Below are 24,076 nucleotides of genomic sequence, written 5' to 3' on the forward strand. Positions count from 1 at the left end.
CCAAAAAAATATATCCTAGTAATCTTAAATTGAGAAGAAGAGAATATTTGTCTATATGTGTACTCGACAAGCTAGACGTCTTATAGCACTTAACTGGAAAAAATTGGGGGCAAAGAAATGGCAATGAATATGTCGCTGTAGAAAATAACATATATTATTAAAGACAGATATAAGGATTTGAAGATGCTTGGAACCGCTTTATGATTTTCTTAGGAAATGAAAACAGTCATATATCTGATGAGATGTTAGAAGATATGTAAGAAAATTATTGTTGTATGTGTATTGTAATAGGAGGCCTTAATTCTATTTTATTTATTTAATGTTGTTTTTTATGTGTGTGTGTATTTGTGGGTGTAAATATGTGTATATATCGTTTTACATTATGTTGATTAATTGTATATGAATGTGTGTTTGTCAAGTCAAGTCACCTTTATTTATATAGCACTTTTTACAATGCAGACTGGGTCAAAGCTTTGCAGTAATAACTGGCAAATAATTTTGGCTGCACAGCAGCTCTTAAAGAAAATGGTGTCATTGTTCAGCTTAAATAAATTCAGTATTGAGAAAAGTGATGTCATCATCCAGCTCAGCTCTGTTCGCATACAATGGTGTCAGTGCAGGCAGATCAAAAACATTGTTGAATATCAATTGTCCCCCAACTAAGCAACTAAGCGGCTCCTGATACCAAAAACCAGTCCAACATATGAGGAAGCAGTGAAAATCCATTTGAGGGAGTGTCAGGACTGGCAGTAGAAGAGACAACTAGGGTAGAGCAGATGGAGCAGAAGACCACAAAGCAGAGCACGAGCCCACCAGGGCAGAGCATATGGAGCAGAAGACCACCAGGGTGGAGCAGATGGTGCAGGAGCTTACCAGGGCAGAACAGATGGAGAGACTCCCAGAAGCCAGACAGGATGATGGTAACCTATGACGATTGGAGGGAGGAACCATAGTAGAGTCCTGAGCCCGATTGACCAAGGTGATGGCATGATTGTTGAAGATCTGGGCAGAGTCCGATGGACCGAGAGACCAGGTGACACAGATAGATTAGGAGACCAAGGCAGAGCCTTGGTGACAAATGGCCAAGGTGGAGCCAGGGTGCTGGAGAACCGAGGTGAAGCTGGTGTGACTGCGGACTGAGGTGGAGGAAAGGAGGAGCCCAATAGAGCCATAGGGGTTGAGGAACGAGGCGCATCCAAAGGCCCAGAAGTCCATGGAGGAGGTAGAGCAATGACTGACCAAGGTGGATGGAGGGACGAGGGAGCCTGGTGGAGCTGGAAGGATGATGGTTCCAGGTGGAGCAGAGGGAGAGAGAAGCCAAGTTGGAGCTGACTGGTGGACGGGCTGAGGTGGAGCTTGTGAGTCCTTGAAACTGAAACCAAAACACAGATAAAACATGACAAACAGGCACTAGGCACTAAAGGCACTAAACACTAAAGTCCAAACAGACACTAAAAACTAAAAGTCCAACTCAAGCAAACACAGATCAAACTTAAGGACCCTTTAAAATAAATTGTAACCAAAATTGCTAAAACTCAAAATTTTAACAAATTCTCTCTCTCTCTCTATATATATATATATTTTATATATATATATATATATATATATATATATATATATATATATATATATATATTGAAGTAACAAAGTACACAATGCATTTCAATGCTACATTTCACCAGCAGAAGTCAGCAACAGTGACAACCTGAAAACTAAATATGCAGTATGAGATGAAGAAAAAAATGTAAAATCTGATAGGTGTCAGTATCTTGCTGATAGGTGTCTGTATAAAACCCAAGACCAAAAAAAAAAAAAAAAAAAAAAAAAAATCTTAGTTCATGATTAAGGTATACTGTTTGGAGCTGATATAAATAAATAATAACTAATGATTTTTACAACGGAATGAATCAATACTGAATTTAAGATGGTCAATGACACCATTTTCTTTAAAAGCTGCTGTGTAGCCAAAATTATTTACCAGTTATCAAGTCAACTCAACTCAACTCAAGACATCTTTATTTATATAGCGCTTTTCACAATACATATTGTTTCAAAGCAGCTTCACAGTGACAAGTGCTAAGAAAAAAAATATTATTAAGCTTAAAGTTGGTTTTTGATTGAATCACTTCCTTTGTAAAAATTGTTAATTCTTACTTTAGGGGCCGCTTAAATGACACCTTTCCTACTGAAAACCGAATACCTTTAATGCATTTTTGCCGTTTATTTACGTGCTTAGTCTATAGGTTTGCGTGTTTGAGTGTGTATGTGCACAGAAGCTTGGTCTTTTTTAAAAAGTGATATTGCCAAATTACTTGTCTGGTCCGCATAATACAGAAAAATTAGTCTATGTGAATTAGAATAATTTTGATAACGTTTTATCTACAGTATACATAGGGAAAGGAAAGGGAAGGAGGCCTTCGCAGGGGATAGTTTAGTTGAAATGTCAGGACTGCGTTAGTATTATATCTAGATGCAGGTCCTTCATCTCATCTGGATACGACCTGGATCTGGAAGGCTGCGGCAAACCTCGGGATAAAGAGAGAGAGACTCATTTTAGCAAGACGCCATTCTTTTTATGATGTAACGAGTACATCAGGTGTTATGGGAAGTGTTCCCGGTTCCGGCTGACCTAATCAATGCAGCCTAACAATTTACATGATTTGAATTATAGAAGTAGATAATGAGTTATGTGTATGCAAGTTTAAACAGATGTGTTTTTAGTCTAGATTTAAACTGATTTAAACAACAGAGTGTGTCTGCTTCCCGGACAGTGATAGGAAGACTGTTCCAAAGTTTAGGTGCTAAATAGGAAAAGGATCTACCGCCTGCAGTTGATTGATAGTTGGTTGATTGCAGTTTTCTTGGTATTATCAACTGTCCAGAATTCTGAGATCGCAATAGATGTGAAGGACTATAATACATTAAGAGCCCGCTCAGGTACTGGGGAGCTAAACCATTTAGTGCTTTGTAAGTAAGTAGCAAGATTTTAAAATCTATATGATGTTTAATAGGCAGCCAATGCAGTGTTGACAGAACCGCGCTAATATGGTTATACTTCCTGGTTCTAGTAAGAACACTATGTAACCCTGACTGAAATTATTCCATTTGCAGTCCAAAAAAACAAAAACAAAATCTATTTTTGGCATATTTACCCTTCCAGTAAAACTGTGTGAAAAAAAAAAAACAGTGATAAAAGAAAATTGATAAAATAATAAAATGCTTTATTAATTAAATCAGTAACATGCAAATTACTGCAGTAACATTTATCCAATCAGAGTTAGAATCTGCACTGCAGGTGTAGATTGTCAAATTGAGTATGATCAGCAGTGATGCTGACTCCGCCCACTGAGAGACGCAGACGAGACAGAGAAGGAACAGAAACGCATGAAAACAAAGCTTAAGAATTCTGTGTTGAAACGATCTAATTTTGAGAAATAATTAGTGAACAACTACTAAACAAAGTATATAAAAGTTATTTAGAGTTAAATTGCTTACCAAATTGAGTAGTTTTGTGAAAAAGAGCTTGTTGTGGCCTTGTTGATCCGGAGCCTCGAGCCAAAGTTGGTCACCGTCGTCACCGTAGTTCGTGGTGCAATCTGGAAAAAAAGATTAACAAAACACTTAATTCAAAGGAATCGGCCAGTTTTTGTTGTATGTGTAGAAGTTTGGATTTTCCGCTGTGATTCACGCGCATGGTGAGGATTCATCAAGCCGCATTGAGAGAAAAGAAAGATGACGAGCCCCCCCAGACTGAATTTGGATCTCTGATTTCCTATCATCTTATCCACTTCGTGGTATCGTTTTTTTTTCCCTTCTGAACTCTGATGGACTCAGGTATATTTTCTGAACTGAATTTATCAAATGGACGTATATTTTTCTAATATTGAATGGACTGAGGTATATATCTTTCTGAACTGAGGTGAACACTATTTACAATTTGTTTTGTTTATGTATATATTTCTGAAAAGTGTTATTTGGTTATATACACATTGTAAATTTTGCGGTAACCATTCATGTGAATGGTTACTCTAATTGAATCATCTTGGTTACAGTATTGATTTGAGTTTGCATTTGAAGCAAGAGAGTCAAACTACAGTAAAGGCAGGAGAATTAGAAATCTTAAAATTGAAACTAAACATATTAATCTATAAAAAAAAGATTTAAATTAGAAAACGTCTTGGGTTACGAGTGTAACCCTTGTTCCCTGAGTAAGGGAACGAGACGCTACGTCAGTGACGTGATGGGAATCCTCTGCATTTTTGTGTTCGTGAAGCACTATTGTATCCAACCAATGAGAGAACGTGACGTCAGAGGCGGGCGACGTCGCGGACCGGAACCTGTAAAGCATGCCCGGAAACAAAGAACGCTAGCTTCTGTGATATGTCTGAAGTAAGCGCTCCAGGCATGCTGGAGGTACGGCAACGTGACGTAGCGTCTCGTTCCCTTACTCAGGGAACAAGGGTTACACTCGTAACCCAAGACGTTCCCTTTCGTGGGAACTATCGACGCTACGTCAGTGACATGATGGGAACGCTGTCCCCACTACGCCGTGCCTCCGAGTGCCTGGCTGCTATCTTGTAACACCAAAGCACCCGGGGTACTACTCACATTAAGATTATAAAATCTGATGAAGGTGTGCTGGGATGACCATCCAGCAGCACCACAAATATCCGCCAAGGAAACTCCTGACATGTGAGCTCTTGAAGCAGCCATACCTCGAGTTGAGTGTGCCCTGACATCCAAAGGACACGGGTGCCCTAGGGCATTATAAGACAAAGTGATGGCCTCAACCACCCACTTACTCATCCTTTGCTTGGACGCTGGGCCCCCTCGACTCGGGGACCCATAACATACGAACAGTTGATCTGATTTCCTCCACAGGGCAGCTCTGTGGACATATGCATCCAACGCCCTCACAGGGCACAACAAATTAAGTTTTTCCTGTTCCGGATTAGTGAACGGAGGGGGATAAAAAGCCTCCAGAACAATAGGACCTGGGACCCTAGTGGGGACCTTAGGTATGTAACCAGGCCTTGTATGAAGAAAGGCCTTAACCATGCCTGGTGCAAACTCTAAACATGATGGTAGAACCGAAAGAGCTTGAAGGTCACCTATCCTTTTCAAGGATGAGATGGCCAATAAAAACGTAGTCTTCAATGTGAGCATTTTATCTGACACATCTTTCAAAGGTTCAAAGGGCGCCTTAGCCAGCCCTTGTAACACAATGGCTAAGTCCCAGGTCGGAGATTTCGGGCGTACTGAAGGCCTCAACCTCAGTGCATTACGAAGGAAGCGAACAACTAAGGGGTCTCGACCTACCGAGACACCACCCATAGGAATGTGATAGGCTGAAATAGCAGCCACATACACTTTTAGTGTGGAATGAGTTAAGCCTTCTGAAAGCTTTTCTTGAAAGGAATTGAAGCACACAGCTGATAGAAGAATGGACCGGGTCCACCTTAAGAAGACTACACCATGTAGAGAACACCTTCCACTTATACATATAAAGCTTCCTTGTAGACGGAGCTCTGGACTGAAGGATGGTCTCCACAACTTCGGTTGGGAGACCAGATTCTATGAGCCTTGCCCCCTCAGGGGCCAGGCCCACAGTTTCCACATTTCTGGACGGGGATGTAAAATCATGCCACCCGCTTGGGACAGGAGATCCTGTCTGACTGGAAGCTCCAGAGGAGAGCCGTGAAGAAGCGATACTAGGTCCGCAAACCATATTCTTGTTGGCCAGAAAGGAGCCACCAATATCAGGTCTACCCCTTCCTGACGGACTTTGTCCAGAACTCCCGGGAGCAGAGAGACTGGGGGAAAAGCATACAGACGTCGCCTCGGCCACGTCTGTATCATGGCATCCAACCCCAAAGGAGCTGGGTGCCTCAGAGAGTACCACAGAGGGCATTGAGTTGACTCCTCTGTGGCAAAGAGATCGACTTCCGCTCGACCGAATGTTTTCCATATAAGCTCCACTACCTCGGAGTGAAGCTTCCATTCCCCTGGACTCGCGCTCTGCCTCGACAGAGCGTCCGCCCCCATATTCAGATACCCCGGAATATAAGCTGCCCTCAGTGAGAGTAATTTCCCTTGGGTCCACAGGAGGATGCGACTGACTAATTTGCATAGTGGACGAGACCGCAATCCCCCTTGGTGATTTATGTAGGAGACCACCGTAGTGTTGTCTGTCTGAATCAACACATGATGGCCCCTGAGGTCGGGGAGGAAGTGCTTCAGAGCCTGAAACACTGCCAGCATCTCTAGCCGATTTATGTGCCAAGAGAGCTGGTGTACCTCCCAACGACCTTGAGCTGAGCGACCACTCATGATCGCTCCCCAGCCCGTGAGGGACGCATCTGTCGTAAGCATTACGCGACGACATGAAGTTCCCAACACGGGTCCCTGGGACAGGAACCAAGGCTTTTTCCACATGACCAGAGCACGAAGGCATCGCCGCGTGACTTTGATCATGCGAAAAGGATTTCCCCTCGGGGAAAACCCCTTGGTCCTGAGCCACCACTGTAAGGGTCTCATGTGCAGAAGGCCAAAAGTAACAACGTTGGACGCAGCTGCCATCAGACCCAACAGTCTCTGAAACTGTTTTACAGTGAGTGACCGGCCTAACTTCACCCCGTTCACTGCCCCGAGAATGGACGTCACACGAGCGGGAGACAATTGTGCCCGCATCGTGATCGAATCCCAGATTACCCCAAGATAGTTGGCAACCTGACTCGGAACCAGCACACTTTTCTTGGCATTGAGCCTCAGCCCAAGCTTCTTCATGTGCGACAGCACAACATCTCGATGTTGAGCTGCCAGACGTTCTGTTTGAGCTAAAATCAACCAATCGTCGATATAGTTCAGCATGCGGATGCCCCGGAGTCTCAGAGGAGCCAAGGCTGCATCCACGCACTTCGCGAACGTGCGGGGTGATAATGATAGGCCGAAGGGAAGAACCTTGTATTGGTATGCTTCGCCCCCGAAAGCAAACCTGAGGAACTTCCTGTGAGAAGGATGGATGGATATGTGAAAATATGCGTCCTTCAGATCTATCGCCACAAACCAGTCCTCGGATCTGATCTGTGGAATAATCTGTCTGAGTGTAAGCATCTTGAACTTTAATCTCTTTACAGAACGATTTAGTATACGTAGATCTAAGATCGGACGCAACCCCCCATCCTTCTTTGGAACAATGAAGTAGCGGCTGTAAAAGCCCGACATTTTGCTGGGAGAGGGAACCCGTTCTATAGCCCCTTTTTGCAAAAGCGTCGTAACCTCTTGTTCCATTACCAGAGACTGCTCTGGAGCTACCACAGTGTGAATCACTCCACTGAACCTGGGCGGACGAGAACCGAACTGAATTCTGTAGCCCTGTTCCACCATGAGCAGCACCCATTTCGAAATATTCGGAAGAAGTTTCCATTCCCCCAAAAATTCTACTAAGGGAACCAGCCTCTCGAGACTGGTCTCTGGTGTTTTTTGAGCACTTGGCTCGTTTATCTGATGCGGCGCACCGGCAGATAAACGAATCACGTGCTGGCCGATCCTCCTCGAAGGATCGACGGGAACTGCTGCGCCCTGTCGCACACTGGGTGGCAGGGTTGGCAGAACAGCCCCCTGAGGGCACCGATGGGGAACGATAGAAATTAATCGTCGAACCCCTTCGGAGGGGACTGCCCTCAGAAGCCCTGACCCATAAGCGTCAGGACTTCTTTTGGGAAGCCTTCCGGGAAATGATGACGGTCCTCAGATCCGCCCTACCCCCGGAAGGCTTCGGCTGTGCAGCACGCTCCGGTCCCCAAGCTTTCCGCGGGGGGCACGGGCGGCCACACTAGCCTTTTGCTGGGACCTGTGTCCCGAGGAGCCGGCTGTCGGCTGAGGCTGCCCCCGCCCAGCAGCCTCAGGGGGATGTGATTTTCGGGGGAGGAATCTCTGGAACGCCGCTTTCTGCTTTTTTGCCTCCTCGAACCTGTCGACGACAGTGTTAACTGCGTCACCGAACAGGCCCTCGGAGGAAAGCGGCGCATCCATAAGGATATGTTTGTCTTTATCCTTGATATCAGCGAGATTGAGCCACAGATGTCTCTCCGTGGCCACCAGGGCTGCCATAGAGCGGCCTACTGACTTGGCCGTCTCCTTGGTGGCACGGAGAGCTAAATCTGTGGCCTTCCTCAACTCCTGAATAGTGTCAAAAGTTACCTCCCCACTTTCGTCAATCTCCCCCAGCAGATCAGCTTGGTATGCCTGCAGTATTGACATTGTGTGCAGACATGCCGCAGCCTGACCCGCTGCCGAATAAGCCTTGCCCACCAGATTTGATGTTTGCTTTAGAGGTCTGGTGGGCAACGTCGGGGATTTCAGGGACGATGCAGACTCGGGCAAGAGATAGCTCGCAAGCGTCTCTTCAACCCGAGGCATCGCCCCATAACCGTGTTGCTTCAGCCCAGTAATATTGCTGTACATTGATGTCTGTGGGCTGAAGACACGGTACTGCACAGGTCTATTCCACGACCTCGACACCTCGGTGTGGAGGTCAGGAAAGAACGGCAGTCCCCGACGCTGGGGTAGTGACCTAGCTGGGAGGAAGCGTTCATCCAACTTGCTTTTAACTTTAGGAACGCTCTCCTCCGCGGGCCAGCTTATATTTAGTTTTTCTACTGCCCGGGTCACTACCTCCATAAGCTCCTCATGGGCTGGAGATGAGGATGACGGTCCCTCATCACCACCCTCGACACCTTCAACATCAACCTCCTCGGAGGAAGATATATTCAGTGCCGGTGCCTCCCTTTGAGGGGAAGAAACCGCAGCGCGTGCTTCCACCACCAAAGGAGAGACACTAGATCTAGTAGGTAAGGGGAGCGATAAGGCAAAGCCCGTCTCTCCCCCCTCTGCTAGATCCATTTGTGAACCCCACGAGTGCAGCCTTCGCTGTGCCTCGGCAGCAGCGGGACCAGACCCGCGGGGAACACTCGCCGCGGCGCCCTCCTCAAAGAGCGCCCGGCGTGAGCGCAGCGCCCTGAGAGTGAGCCGCTCACAGTGCACACAGACAGCCCCCTCAAGAGCTGCCTGTGCGTGCTCAACTCCCAGGCACTTCACACACATCTCGTGTGTATCTCCCTCCACGATGAATCGCGGGCAAGGAGGTGCACACTTAGTGAAACGCTGGCTTTTTTCCGTCATTTTCTTTATATATGTATGTATGTGTCTTATTTCACTTGTTTAGAAACTCTTGTCCTCAGACGAAGAGATCACTTTCTGGCGAGATGGTAGACAAACAACAGTAAATAAGACAGACAAGATACAAATAGCGCTTACTGAAGACAACAGAAGCTAGCGTTCTTTGTTTCCGGGCATGCTTTATAGGTTCCGGTCCGCGACGTCGCCCGCCTCTGACGTCACGTTCTCTCATTGGTTGGATACAATAGTGCTTCACGAACACAAAAATGCAGAGGATTCCCATCACGTCACTGACGTAGCGTCGATAGTTCCCACGAAAGGGAACCAATAATTTTCAAACCTAAGCCAGGAGAAAGAAAAGAGGGAAATTATCAATCAAAGAGTCAACAAAGGAAAGGTTTTGTTGAATTCATTTTATTTGTGTTTTTTTTTTTTTTTGTTTAATTTCTTTCAAGTAAGAACTTGATTATAGTTGATCATATTGTATTTTTTTGTTTCCACTTTTTGTTAAAAGTTGACATTTCATCGGGTTTGCCTTTGTCAATTATTATTTACTGTTCATCGCATCAACATTTCAATCAGAAAAAAAAAAAAAAAAAAAGAAAATACATAATAGCAAATAGAACAAAAATCTGAAACTCCAAACTTGTGTTGTGTATGCTTTGCCTCCTTTGAGCTTCGTATCTTCTGATCGGCCCATTGATCCAGCTCAGTGCATTGAAAAAATTTAGCTACTACTTGTTGGCATTGAGTCAAACATTCAGCTAACACTGTTCGTGCATACTCCTAACGAGCAGGTGTTACATAAATAGTGGCGAGCCAGCAGCCAGGAGGCAAAGAGAAACGCACACATTAACTTTTATTTTTGATTTTATAAATTCCCTCTCAAGAAAAATAAGTGTATAAGTAAAACAAAATGGAAGTTATAGAGGAAAAGGGTGTAAAAGTCCCTAATGCAATCATAATTAGCGGCATAACTGAAACTGAAGTGGATGAGGAAATATTGGACTTTGTAAAGCAGTATGGGTCAATTAACAGAATCATCCCAATCAGTGATCCTTGCCTAGAATCACAGAAGTCCTTGGTAGTTGAGTTCAGCTCTGGACTAGCAGTCCAAACCCTTCAGACAGTGTTTCCATATGTCCAGCATGCAAAGAATAATCCTGATGTCTCTTTCCATGTGACAGCTTTATCAAGTGTCTACGTCAAGAGGTTTGGACGAAACACAACCCAAACTTACCTTAACGAGCTGAAAGAATTGGCCAGTCGCAGTGGAGAGAATTTTGAGGATGTCTTGAAGGGCATGTTAGCTCATATTCATGAGACAGTGGTGCCAAAGCCATGTCCTTTACCTGTCCTTGCTGAAGTTGATGACAGGGACTACGGGTGAAAATTAGCTCTTGAGCTAAAACCCTGCACAATGCATCTCTCCTTTTGAGGTTAATGTTTATTGTACGCTGTCCCTGTCTCTTTAAATAAAGAATGAATGAATGAACCTCACCTGCTCATTCAGCAGACCCATCCTTGACTGAGTCCCCCCTTAAGCAGTCCCAGGTAACAGCAAATGCTGCACAACATCACTCTGTTCCACTAGTGTCAGCCACAAGCCCAGGCTCCCCGTCAATCACCGTCAGTGATTTAAATCCACCTGGAGTGCAGAAAGTTGTGGTGGAACATCTTGTACGCACCAGTGACTTAGCCATACCTGGAAATTCACCATTACGGCTCCGTGTTTTCTCTGGGCGAACTCCCCATCCACCCAACGAGGTTGATTATGAGACTTGGCGCACTAGCGCTGAACTACTTTTCCAAGACCCAACAGTCTCTGATTTCCACAGAGTGCGCAGGATCTGTCAGAGCCTTCTTTCCCCGGCAGCAGACATAGTAAAATCTGTTGGCCCGGCGGCATCTCCTTCAACTTATATTCAGCTTCTTGATTCTGCTTTCGCACCCATTGAGGATGGCGATGAGTTATTCACCAAGTTCCTGAACATATTCCAGAACCCGGGAGAAACCCCATCTGCTTGCAACGATTGCATGTTGCGTTACAGACCACCATGCGCCGTGGTGGAGTCCTTGGCTCAGAAGTTGACAAGCATCTGCTGAAGCAGTTTTGCAGAGGATGTTGGGAAAATTCTCTGATTCTAGAGTTGCAGTTAGAGCAGAAAAGGCATGCTCCCCCATCCTTTGCAGAGCTAATGACTTTATTACGAACCGAGGAGAGCAAGCATGCTTCCAAAAGTGCACGAATGAAGCAACACCTGGGAGGTGTTAAGCAGCGTGCCATAATGCAGTCTCAAACAGCCGCTAGAGATGATATGACTCAATTTAATTCTGTCACTGCTCAGTTGGCCAGTCAGATAGCAGAACTCCAAAATCAGCTTGCATTGTTAACTTCGAAGCAGTCTAAAGACAAACCAAACCCCAAGTTGAACACTTGCAAGTCCTCAAGTAAGCAGAGTGCCATCAGTCCTAAAGGAAAACCCAAAGTCCAAGACAAGTCCCAACCAGTTAGACCAAAACCAGGCTATTGCTTTCGGTGTGGGGAGGATGGGCACATTGCCAGTTCTTGTTCCAATGACCCAAATCCAGCCTTGGTGTCAGAGAAGCGGGATGAGCTTGCAAAGAGACAACGTGAATGGGACTTGCGGAATGGCAGTACTAAGCCACATTTAAACTGACAGCAGTTCCTGTTGCGGGACGAATGGGAACTGGGATTGAATCAAGGTGTCCCAAGTCTTTTAGGGCACTGTCAGCCCGCGCACAAGCGAGGTCACGACAATCTGTTTTACCTAAGGGGTTAATTGGAGCAAAATGCACTGCGCAAGTGGATGTTGCAGGAGTAATTTGTGACTGCTTGCTTGACACTGGTTCACAGGTCACAACCATCACAAAATCCTTTTACAATGAGAACCTGTTCGATCAGCCAATTCATTCTTTAAATGATCTTTTGGAAGTTGAGGGGGAAAATGGTCAAAATGTCCCCTACCTTGGCTATGTCAAGCTGACCATCACTTTTCCCAAGGACTTTGTGGGAGTTGACACAGAGGTACTTACTTTAGCTTTGATTGTCCCTGATCTTTCTTCTACTTCTCAGCCTTCAGTGTTGATTGGCACAAACACCTTGGATAACCTGTACAAAGACTTTTCACGGCAAGAAATTAGATACTTTTCTCCTATTTATGGATATAAGCAAGTGCTAAAGATTCTGGAATTGCGCCAGAGGCAGAATGTAGAAGGAAATGTTGGACTAGTGCGACTATCTGAAAACCATTCTCAGGTGATACCTGCTGGACAAAGTGCAGTTCTTTGTGGAAAGGCTTCTGTTGCTGTATCCCATTTAGATAAATGGGTAGTTGTCGAACATCCATCTTTTTCCCCTCTGCCTGTGGCTTGATAGTTAAGACATGCATGGTCACGCTTGAAGACAAGAGACATTGCCACTTACCTGTTGTAGTCGCCAACCCTACCACACATGACATCAAAATCCCTCCTAGATGTGTTTTAGCTGAATTAAAGGCAGTTCAGTCCATATGTTCAGAGGAGCGTAATGACCATGATAGCAAACCAAGCTTCATTCCAAAGTCCACTCTTGAGTTTAATTTTGGTGATTCCCCCATCTCACCAGAATGGAAGAGTAGGCTTGCCAAACGGCTTCAAGGAATGCCAGAAGTATTTTCCTTACATTCCCAGGACTTTGGGTGCACTGATAAGGTCAAACATCGGATAAATCTTGTGGATGAAACACCCTTTAAACATTGGGCAAGACCCATACATCCAGAAGATCTGGAAGCTGTGAAGCAGCACCTTCAGGAGTTACTTGATGCGGGAGTTATACGAGAATCTCAGTCTCCCTTCTCCTCTCCCATTGTTGTGGTCAGAAAAAAGAGTGGTGACATTCGATTATGCATTGACTATCGGAAATTAAATCAAAAGACCATCAAGGATGCGTATGCACTCCCCAAACTTGAAGACACGTTCATGGCCTTAACGGGGTCCAAGTGGTTTTCGGTACTTGACCTAAAATCTGGTTATTACCAAATTGAGGTTGAAGAAACTGACAAAGCAAAAACGGCTTTTGTATGTCCGTTAGGATTTTATGAATTCAACCGTATGCCACAAGGGGTTACTAACGCCCCAAGCACATTTCAAAGAATAATGGAAAAGTGTATGGCAGACATCAATCTTCGCGAGGTCCTTGTCTTTATAGATGACATAATTGTCTTTTCCAATGATTTGGAGGAACACGAGGAAAGGCTGGTCAGAGTCCTAAACAGGCTTAAAGAATATGGTCTTAAACTTGCGCCAGAGAAATGCGTTTTTGCACAAACCTCAGTCAAGTACCTCGGCCATATAGTGTCAGACCAGGGAGTGAAAACTGATCCCGATAAAGTAGCCGCTGTCAAAACCTGGCCGATTCCTAAAAATCTGAAAGAACTCCGCTCCTTTCTTGGGTTTGTTGGATATTACCGACGTTTCATCAAAGATTTCTCCAAGAAGGTGAAGCCTTTAAATGAGTTAACTTCAGGGTATCCCCCTACCCGTCGGTGCCTTAAGTTAAAGAGCAATGCCCAGTACAGGAACCCCAAAGAGCTTTTCAATGGCAGATGGACGACCTCCTGTGCAGACGCATTTGAATTGATCATTAAGGAGCTCACAACTGCGCCAGTATTGGCCTTCGCTAACCCCAGGTTACCATACATTCTGCATACTGATGCAAGCACATCAGGTCTGGGCGCTGCTTTGTATCAGGAGCAGGATGGACAAGTTAGAGTTATCGCCTATGCAAGCCGGGGGGCTTTCGAGTAGCGAGTCCAAGTACCCTGCCCATAAATTAGAATTTCTGGCACTTAAGTAGGCAGTGGTCGAAAAGTTCCATGATTACCTCTATGGAGGCATATTTACAGTGGTGACAGACAGTAACCCCCTTACCTATGTTCTTTCCACCGCTAAACTTGACGCAACTGGGTATAGGTGGTTAGCTGCACTCTCGACCTACAATTTCAAATTACAGTACAGGTCGGGGAAGCAGAATGTTGATGCAGATGGGCTGTCTCGTCGACCTCACGCAAAGCTCCCAGCTGATGATGTCTCTCTGAAAGAACAAACCCGCATTCTTGATTTCACTGAACAGCTTACTATGAATTCTGGTGAAATTAGTGATGATGTGGTAAAAGCCATCTGTGACAGTCGTCTCATTCAATGGCCGGAGTGTCCAAACGACTTACCTGCTTCCTTCGTCAGTTCCTTGGCGATGCACGAAACTGCTGTACCTGATGCTTATGCACAGGAAGATCAATGCGGAGGACTACCGACCATTTCTCACCTCTCCCTTTCTGAAATTCAAAGTGCACAGTTAGCCGATCCTTGTATCCGAGAGGTTATTGAACAACTTCGAACCGGGGAAACTCCTTCTAGTACCTTACGGGCTGCTCTTCCCAGATTACCTTACCTCCTCAGAGAGAAAGACCGCCTGGTGTTTCGCGATGGAATCCTATACAGAAGAAGGAATTTTGCTGAGAAAACTACCTACCAACTGGTCTTACCTGAAAAGTTCCATCTAGATGTTCTTAGGTCCCTGCATGATGACCTCGGACATATGGGTGTTGATCGTACACTAGATCTAGTTCGAAACAGATTCTATTGGCCCAAGATGGCATCAGATGTTGAGCACAAAGTCAAGACTTGTGGACGGTGCATATGAAGGAAGACCTCACCTGAAAAGGCTGCACCTCTTGTGAATGTTTCAACTACTCGTCCCTTGCAACTTGTGTGCATGGATTTTCTATCTCTAGAGCCTGACTGTAGTAACACCAAAGATGTGTTAGTAATTACTGACCACTTTACTAAATATGCACTTGCGATCCCAACCCCTAACCAGAAGGCCAAAACTGTTGCGAAGTGCCTGTGGGAGCATTTCATTTGCCATTATGGTTACCCAGAGCGCCTTCACAGTGACCAAGGCCCTGATTTTGAATCCCATTTAATAAAGGAGTTGTGTGAAGTAGCTGGAGTGCGAAAGGTCAGGACAACCCCATACCATCCAAGGGGAAATCCTGTTGAAAGATTCAATAGGATGTTGTTAAGCATGCTTGGGACTCTAGAGAATAAAAAGAAAAGCTGCTGGAAAGAGTATGTAAAACCTCTTGTACATGCTTACAATTGTACTCGCAATGAGACCACGGGGTTCAGCCCTTATGAGTTGATGTTCGGGCGTCAGCCTAGGCTTCCTGTAGATCTGGCTTTTGGATTACCTTTAAAAAATGAGGGAGACATGACACATTCACAGTATGTGAAGAATCTCAAGTCACATCTTGAAGAAAGTTTCCGTATTGCGAGCGAAAATTCAAAGAAGATGGCGGAACGGAATAAAACCCGTTATGACAGATGTGTGAAAGCATCAACATTGCACAAGGGAGATCGTGTTTTAGTCAGAAGTGTTCGACTCAGGGGAAAGAACAAACTCGCTGACAAATGGGAAGGAGTAGTTTATGTAGTCATTGACCAACATGGTGATTTGCCAGTGTACAAAGTATGCCCTGAAACTGAAACAGGACCCATTCGGACGTTACATCGGGATTTGTTACTCCCATGTGGAACTCTTCCATCTGAAATGCATGAATGTGAGACCCAGAGTCCAGTTCCCAAGCGCAAAACTCGCAGTGAGACAGCCTGTAAACATTCTGAGGAAACTGAGGAAATCCCTGACTCTGATGAAGAGGAAAGTTATTGTGTAACACCTCAATTTGATATTGTGAAGGAGTCTTTTACAGTTCACACTTCTGAAGTAGCTCACCCAAACAGGAAAAGTACTGTTCCTTCACCTGAAGCAAGCTTGGAGATCGACCATGGAGTTCAACATGACATACCTGAAAGGGAATTTCAGGACATTGATGAATTATCTGTGATTGAACCTGTAAACCCCATAAGCAACTTACCTGTGAATCCTGGAACCAACTTACCTGTGAATCCTGAGGTCCATCCTGAAAGAGAAAAAGATGCTGAAATGAGTCGTTCACCTACCCTGGAGGTGCAGGATCCGAATCATCATGGAAAATTATTCATTCCAGAACCCAGTTCAGCTGAAAAGGAGATAATTGAAGCCAAAGAAGCAAACAATGTAGAAAAGGATGAAACTGAATTGAGAAGGTCTGTCCGACATAGAGAGAAACCTAAAATCTTGACTTACCCTGAACTGGGGAATCCTCTGGTGACCATAGTTCAATCCCTTCTTCAAGGTCTAAATGTTGCTCTCTCTGAGTCCCTGCAGGATTTCTCTCAAGTAGGATCCCCTGTAACTCGGGGTTATACACCTGTTGGTGATATGCAAAGGGACTTGCATACTTCTAGGAGGGGAGGGTGTAACCCTGACTGAAATTATTCCATTTGCAGTCCAAAAAAACAAAAACTAAATCTATTTTTGGCATATTTACCCTTCCAGTAAAACTGTTTGTGTGAAAAAAAAAAACAGTGATAAAAGAAAATTGATAAAATAATAAAATGCTTTATTAATTAAATCAGTAACATGCAAATTACTGCAGTAACATTTATCCAATCAGAGTTAGAATCTGCACTGCAGGTGTAGATTGTCAAATTGAGTATGATCAGCAGTGATGCTGACTCCGCCCACTGAGAGACGCAGACGAGACAGAGAAGGAACAGAAACGCATGAAAACAAAGCTTAAGAATTCTGTGTTGAAACGATCTAATTTTGAGAAATAATTAGTGAACAACTACTAAACAAAGTATATAAAAGTTATTTAGAGTTAAATTGCTTACCAAATTGAGTAGTTTTGTGAAAAAGAGCTTGTTGTGGCCTTGTTGATCCGGAGCCTCGAGCCAAAGTTGGTCACCGTCGTCACCGTAGTTCGTGGTGCAATCTGGAAAAAAAGATTATCCACTTCGTGGTATCGTTTTTTTCCCCTTCTGAACTCTGATGGACTCAGGTATATTTTCTGAACTGAATTTATCGAATGGACTCACGTATATTTTTCTAATATTGAATGTACTGAGGTATATATCTTTCTGAACTGAGGTGAACACTATTTACAATTTGTTTTGTTTATGTATATATTTCTGAAAAGTGTTATTTGGTTATATACACATTGTAAATTTTGCGGTAACCATTCATGTGAATGGTTACTCTAATTGAATCATCTTGGTTACAGTATTGATTTGAGTTTGCATTTGAAGCAAGAGAGTCAAACTACAGTAAAGGCAGGAGAATTAGAAATCTTAAAATTGAAACTAAACATATTAATCTATAAAAAAAAGATTTAAATTAGAAAACCAATAATTTTCAAACCTAAGCCAGGAGAAAGAAAAGAGGGAAATTATCAATCAAAGAGTCAACAAAGGAAAGGTTTTGTTGAATTCATTTTATTTGTGTTTTTTTTTTTTTTTTTTTGGTTTATTAATTTCTTTCAAGTAAGAACTTGATTATAGTTGATCATATTGTATTTTTTTGTTTCCCCTTTTTGTTAAAAGTTGACATTTCATCGGGTTTGCCTTTGTCAATTATCATTTACTGTTCATCGCATCAACATTTCAATCAGAAAGAAAAAAAAAAGAAAATACATAATAGCAAATAGAACAAAAATCTGAAACTCCAAATTTGTGTTGTGTATGCTTTGCCTCCTTCGAGCTTCGTATCTTCTGATCGGCCCATTGATCCAGCTCAGTGCATTGAAAAAATTTAGCTACTACTTGTTGGCACTGAGTCAAACATTCAGCTAACACTGTTCATGCATACTCCTAACGAGCAGGTGTTACAACTAGTTGCTGCATTTTGGACCAGCTGTAGTTTGTTTAACAGGTGAGCGGAACAACCACCCAGAAGAGCGTTACAGTAATCTAGCCTTGAGGTCATGAACATGGCTTTCAAATGAAAGATTGGTAAAAAGCACACCCAGTGTACTGTTCTCTTCATATGTTTTGCTTTCCAAGCGTGTAATATAAATAAACAGCAAGCCAAACTCTGTTCAAGAGCCAGGATATGAGCGCCTTGCTCCTTTAATAGACCAATGTGTGGTTTACACAGGCAAACTCAGTGGCCATTGAACCGAGTAAAACTGTCAATTAAATAAATTAAATGACATCATGCTTATTAACAGTGCAACGAGTGAAATGTATATAGATACGATTGCTAACGCAGGTTAGACGCATTTTCAATACACCACGTTAGCGCCGATTGTCAAAACAAAACATCTTTGATTATATTACATTAAACTCTTGCAACATATATTAAACAGATGGATGATTCAAATAAACTTACAGCCATCGCATTCGACAGGGTTTAGCACAGTGGTGTCAAACTGCCGGCCCGCGGGCCATTTACGGACCCCTTCCCCCTCCACCCGGCCTGCAACTGATCTCAAAAATAAAACATAATCTAGCCCGCTAAATTATTATTATTATTATTGTTCTCTAATTGTCTCATACCATATTCCATATGCAAAGAAAAAGTTGCCGTTCTAAGGGGCCATTCACATATCACGTCCGATCGCGTCACATAAGCGGGTGCGCTGCTTTCTCCTTCTCTCCAAATCACTTTCACTCCGTGGCATCTGTCGTTGCTATGCAACCATGAGCTGCGCTTTCGATGATAATGAGGAAATTTCAACAAAAGAAAACTTGATTTCTAGTCCTTGCATTAGCTCTACTACTAGATATATTTATGGAGATGAGAAATAAAAACCCACCCTGTACAGCTATGATCTGCTGTTCGGCTGAGATTTCAGTGTTGTTAAGGAAAGGCCGAAGCTCATCGGTTGGTCCTTGTCACATGACCTGCGGTGTGCTTGCGGCATTCTGAAAAGTTGAGATGTTTTCATCTCTCCGCGGCATATGCGCGCCTGGAAAAAGAGCACGCCGCACCGCATGTGCATCGCGATAGCGACGCTTCTATTATGAGCACGCGTGCCTAAATTACAGTAAAAGTACTCATGCAAGTCGCGAGCGTCGATTTAAACCACCAAAATACGTCCGATGTTACCAATAAACGTTACGGATGCTCAAACGGCATCTTGGACAAATGTGAGCAGAAGCGCAGCCGGGTGTCTGGCAAGAAATAGAATAGTGTACAAATGTATTCAGGGATTGCATTTGTTCAGTACAGTGTTGTTCAGTGCAAGATTTTGATGTTATTTAAGCTAAAATAAATTAAGAGAAAATATTTGCACTAACTGTTAAAAACTAATACTGTATGTAACAATGATAGAGACACTGCTGTTTACATTTTTTTTAAGTATGACAAAAAATATTTTAGTAATGAAAGTAAATGAAAAATAATGCAAAGGAAAGTAAATTTTCAGAAATTTTGTACGTTCTTGTGCTTGAATATTAAAATGGCCCTCCTATGAGGTGTCAATCAGAGCAACGGCCCCCAGCCAATTTGAGTTTGAGACCCCTGGTTTAGAAGGAGGATCGAATCAGATGCGACAAAAACATATGTTAAGCGTTTGCTGCCCATGAGCTTGCTATTTCCTGTTACCCAACGTGCAGTGCTTATGGAAACATGTCAAAATAAAAGTACTCACATAGGAACATGCATAATAGTGGCAGATAAAACAAAACTTATAAAGAATATTAAACAATCACGAAAATATAATGTTTATATATGCAAATGTCCATCACAAATTATGAAATTAAGAAATTACTGGTCATCCAGTTTTTTATGTCAGCTATGCATTCCGATAATTTTGTGAATTGGTAAGTTTTGTCAGGGCTCGAAGAAATATAGAGCTGAGTATCATCAGCGTAACAGTGAAAACTAATGCCTTGCTTCCTAATGATATCTCACAAGGGTAGCATGTACAGAGTGAAAAGCAATGATCCTAGTACTGAGCCTTGGGGTACTCAAGGAACTCATATTGAACTTGTGATCGATATGACATCTCTTTGTTTACTACTACAAACTGGTAACGGTCAGATAGGTATGATTTGAACCATGCCAATGCAATTCCACTAATGCCAACATAATTTTCAAGTCTATTCAAAAGAATATTGTGGTTGATAGTGTCAAAAGCAGCACTGAGATCTAGTAACACTAATGGAGAGATACAACCACAATCGGATGATAAGAGCAAATCATTTGTAACTGTAATGAGAGCAGTCTCAGTACTATGGTACGGTCTAAATCCTGACTGGAAATCTTCAGAGATACCATTTCTTTCCAAGAAGGAACGTAGTTGTGATGATACTGCCTGTTCTAGTATTTTGGACAGAAAAGGTAGATTCGAGATCGGCCTGTAATTGACTTTTAATAAGAGGTTAAATAATAGCCACCTTAAAGCTTTTCAGAACATATCCTAGTGATAAAGATGAATTGACAATATTAAGAAGAGGATCTATGACCTCTGGAAGCATTTATTTCAGTAGCTTAGTCGATATAGGGTCTAACATACATGTTGTTGATTTTGATTATTTAACAAGTTTAGACAATTCTTCCTCTCCAATAGCAACGAATGAATGGAATTTTTCCTCAGGGACACTACAGTGCACTGTCTGACGCGATACTGTAGTAGACGGTTGCATGGTTATAATTTACTCTAATATTGTCAATCTTGCAAGTAAATGAGTTCATAAAGTCATTACTGCTTTGCTGTTTGGAAACATCAGAAGTTGAAGCTCTTTTTCTCGTTAATTTAGCCACTGTATCAAATAAATACCTAGGGTTGTGTTTTTTTTTTCTAAGAGATTTGAAAAATAAATAGATCTAGCATTTTTTAAGGCCTTTCTGTAATCAATCACTCTCTCCACAAAATGCGAAAAAAATTCAAATGCGAAAACTAGTTTTGTTTTCTTCCAGCTGCGCTCCATTTTTTCTGGCTGTTTTCTTAAGGGCCCGAGTGTGCTCATTGTACCACGGCGTTGGATTAGTTTCCTTAATCTTCTTTAAGCGCAAAGGAGCAACTGAGTCTAATGTGCTGGAAAAGACAGAGGCAATAGTTTCTGTTGCAACATCGAGGTCTTCTAAGCTGTCTGGTATGCTAAGGCGATGAAACTGATCAGGAAGATTATTTATAAAGCGATCTTTAGTGGTAGAAGTGACGGTTCTATCATATTTATGGCAGGGTGGCGGTTTTGCAGCCTTGGAAAAACGTAGTATACACAAGACTAAATAATGATCTGAGATGTCATCGCTCTGCTGCAGAATTTCAACAGCATCAATATCGATTCCATGTGACAATATTAGATATAAAGTATGATTACGACAATAAGTAGGTCCTGACATGTGTTGTCTAACTCCAATAGAGTTTAGAATGTCTGTAAATGCCAATCCCAATGCGTCTTTATCATTTTCTACATGGATATTAAAATCACCAACAACAAGGTCTTTATAGTAAATTCTTTGATAAAGTCTGTATGGTGCCCTGGTGGTCTGTATACATTAGCCAGCACAAATGTCTTACATAATGTTACATAAAGCACCATCACTTCGAAGGAATAATATCTGAAAGACTTTTGATTAATACTGAAGATATTACTATAAATTACAGCAACACCTCCCCCTTTGCCTTTCTGACAAGGATTGTGTCGATAATAGTGTAGGAACCGTGGACGAACCAGACAAATAAATCATTCAGATGATTCTTTCAAAACATAATTCCAGAAACCCAAACTCAGAGAATCTAATTTTCGGCTCCAGTCCATCTACAGAAAAAACCCTGCTAGGTACTTTTATGACACCCATGTTTCCTGACAGAAGGAGAGGTGACAAACTTAAGCTATTTGTCACAAACCAAATGGTCACCAAGAAGATAAAGAGTCTTTGATCTCCAGATCAAAAGAGACAGAGACAATGCAGGCCTGTGACCTAACTTTACAGGAAAACTCACAGAGACTATTCCTACAACTAAAACTGCATCAAATCACTCCAAACAATTTGAAATGGACTTATCAAACATCTTTTATCTGCATAAATTTTATGTATGATTGGGGTGGAGAAAAGATTCACATTTAAAGTCGACTCAAGCAAGTACCTCCAGATTCTAAAGCTGAACTGGTGCATTTAAATTAATGATTCATGGTTCGTTCAGGTCAGGTCTTTTGAAGTGCATATTTGGCTAGAAATGCTCATCATATCATTCTCTCTCTTAAAACTCTTTCTCTCTCATTTCCTTTCTGCAATGCGTACGTGTTTGTGTGTGTGTGTGTGTGTGTGTGTGTGTGTGTGTTAGATTAGTTTGTGTTAAAATGCTCTCTTGTAGATTTTAAAAGAAAGTGTCTTGTATTATGTGCTTGTAAAATGTAATGTCTTAAACTGTCGATCTTAAAGTTACCGGGCTCTAATCAGTGTTTTCACGATAGTGGATATTCACATCCGCTACAAGAGCTTATTACGGCTCGAGCAGATGAACGCTGGACGATTCAGTTGCTCGGTCGTAAACTAAATGACTCTTTATAATTCCCTATGAATTAATTATTTAATTTGAGCTAATTTTGTTCCTTTCCTTACAATAGTAACCTTGAGGGCTAGACTCATTTAAAGTAATGTAATCATCTGGTTTTAGCCAGGTTTCTGTCAAACACAGCAAATCTAGATTATTGTTTGTGATAATATCATTTACAATAAGTGCTTTTGAAGAAAGGGGTCTAATATTCAGTAACCCAAGCTTTATCATTTGTTTATCAGTATTATCTCTGTTTTTTATTTGTTGAACATCAATTTAATTTTACCCTTAAATGGGTTTGGAAGTTTTTTGTATTTTGCAGAATACTAATTTGGGGTACAGACAGTCTATATGTGATAATATCTAGGTGAAAGAGTTTCTATGTGTTGGGATTTATCTGTCTTCTGTGAAACTGTTATCACTGTAAAGCTGCTTTGTAAAAAGCGCTATATAAATAAAGGTGACTTGACTTGATTTGCAGCTGTTTTCATGAGTTCAATTTGAAAATAGCATCTGCGTCAGATTAAAAGGCTGCTTAGTGTTACACTGATATAGACTTCATAGTTTTGCTTGTGATTCACCATATCTATGCTGAGCTGAATCATCCGTCTGTCTTATGTGCTCTTTGTGTTCATTTTACCTTGTCCTTTTGCACATCCACATCTATGAACTGGAAGATTTTTATATTTTTCGAATGGAAAATAACCACACTGTGTTCCTGTTTATCATTGCTTCACTTTCATTCACACTTTCAGGTGAGGAAGAGGCACCAGAACACACAGCCATCATTGCAGGTGTAATCACAGCTCTGGTTCTACTGGTGTTCTTGACCCTCTTGGCTGTTTACTACATTAACACACATCCAACTGTTGCTCCTCCTTTTTACCTCATGCAGGTAAGCACATATCCATCCATCCATCATTTTCCTTTACTATCTTGATCAACTCATCCTTTAAAAATGAAATAAAATTGATTATTGTTATTCTGTTGTGGTGTCTTTTCACAGCGTCGCACCAATAACTATTGGCCTTCCATGAAGTTTCGGAATCAAGGATGCCATTCCAGCTATGCTGAGGTTGATCTTGGGGGTTATGAGAAAGAGGGCTTCATTGAGGCAGAACAGTGCTGAGGAGGCATGGGCTAAAAAAAAAGAGATTTTTTTTTTTCTTGAGTGATTTTAGGAACAAGACAAAGGTGCAATGAAAGGCTATCATTGTTAATGGATCACTTGAGACTGTAATTAAAGTTTTGTGAGCTATTCTGTCTCCCTACAGTTGTCAGCCACACTGCAGCATCTTTTATGCTGTTTGTTTATGGTAAAAGAAGTTTAATTTGTTCTAAGAAGTAGTAATTGTAAAGAAAATGTGATTGTGACCAGCAAATCTGCTAACTTCACTCTGTGAGGTTGGAAGGTGTGTTAGCTAAAATTATTGAAAGTTAATGTGCAGCATATCTTTAAAGATTTTTATTATTATTATTATTATTATTATTATTATTTGAAA

The 24,076-nt window shown here is 42.3% G+C and overlaps 1 protein-coding gene across 2 annotated transcripts in view; it reads left to right on the forward strand.

Moving 5' to 3' along the window:
- The window catches only part of plxdc1 (plexin domain containing 1), a 448,642-nt gene extending 424,591 nt beyond the window's left edge, over positions 1 to 24,051 (forward strand). For both annotated transcript variants that reach the window (XM_048171697.1, XM_048171698.1), the window contains 2 exons: positions 23,330 to 23,469; positions 23,581 to 24,051. In XM_048171697.1, the coding sequence (XP_048027654.1) occupies positions 23,330 to 23,469; positions 23,581 to 23,703 (263 nt within the window). In that variant the 3' untranslated portion in view covers positions 23,704 to 24,051. The remainder of the gene's footprint in view (positions 1 to 23,329; positions 23,470 to 23,580) is intronic.
- Positions 24,052 to 24,076: the final 25 nt, after the last annotated feature.

The sequence above is a fragment of the Megalobrama amblycephala genome, linkage group LG20 (genome assembly GCF_018812025.1).
Source record: "Megalobrama amblycephala isolate DHTTF-2021 linkage group LG20, ASM1881202v1, whole genome shotgun sequence".
Classification (NCBI taxonomy): Eukaryota; Metazoa; Chordata; class Actinopteri; order Cypriniformes; family Xenocyprididae; genus Megalobrama; species Megalobrama amblycephala.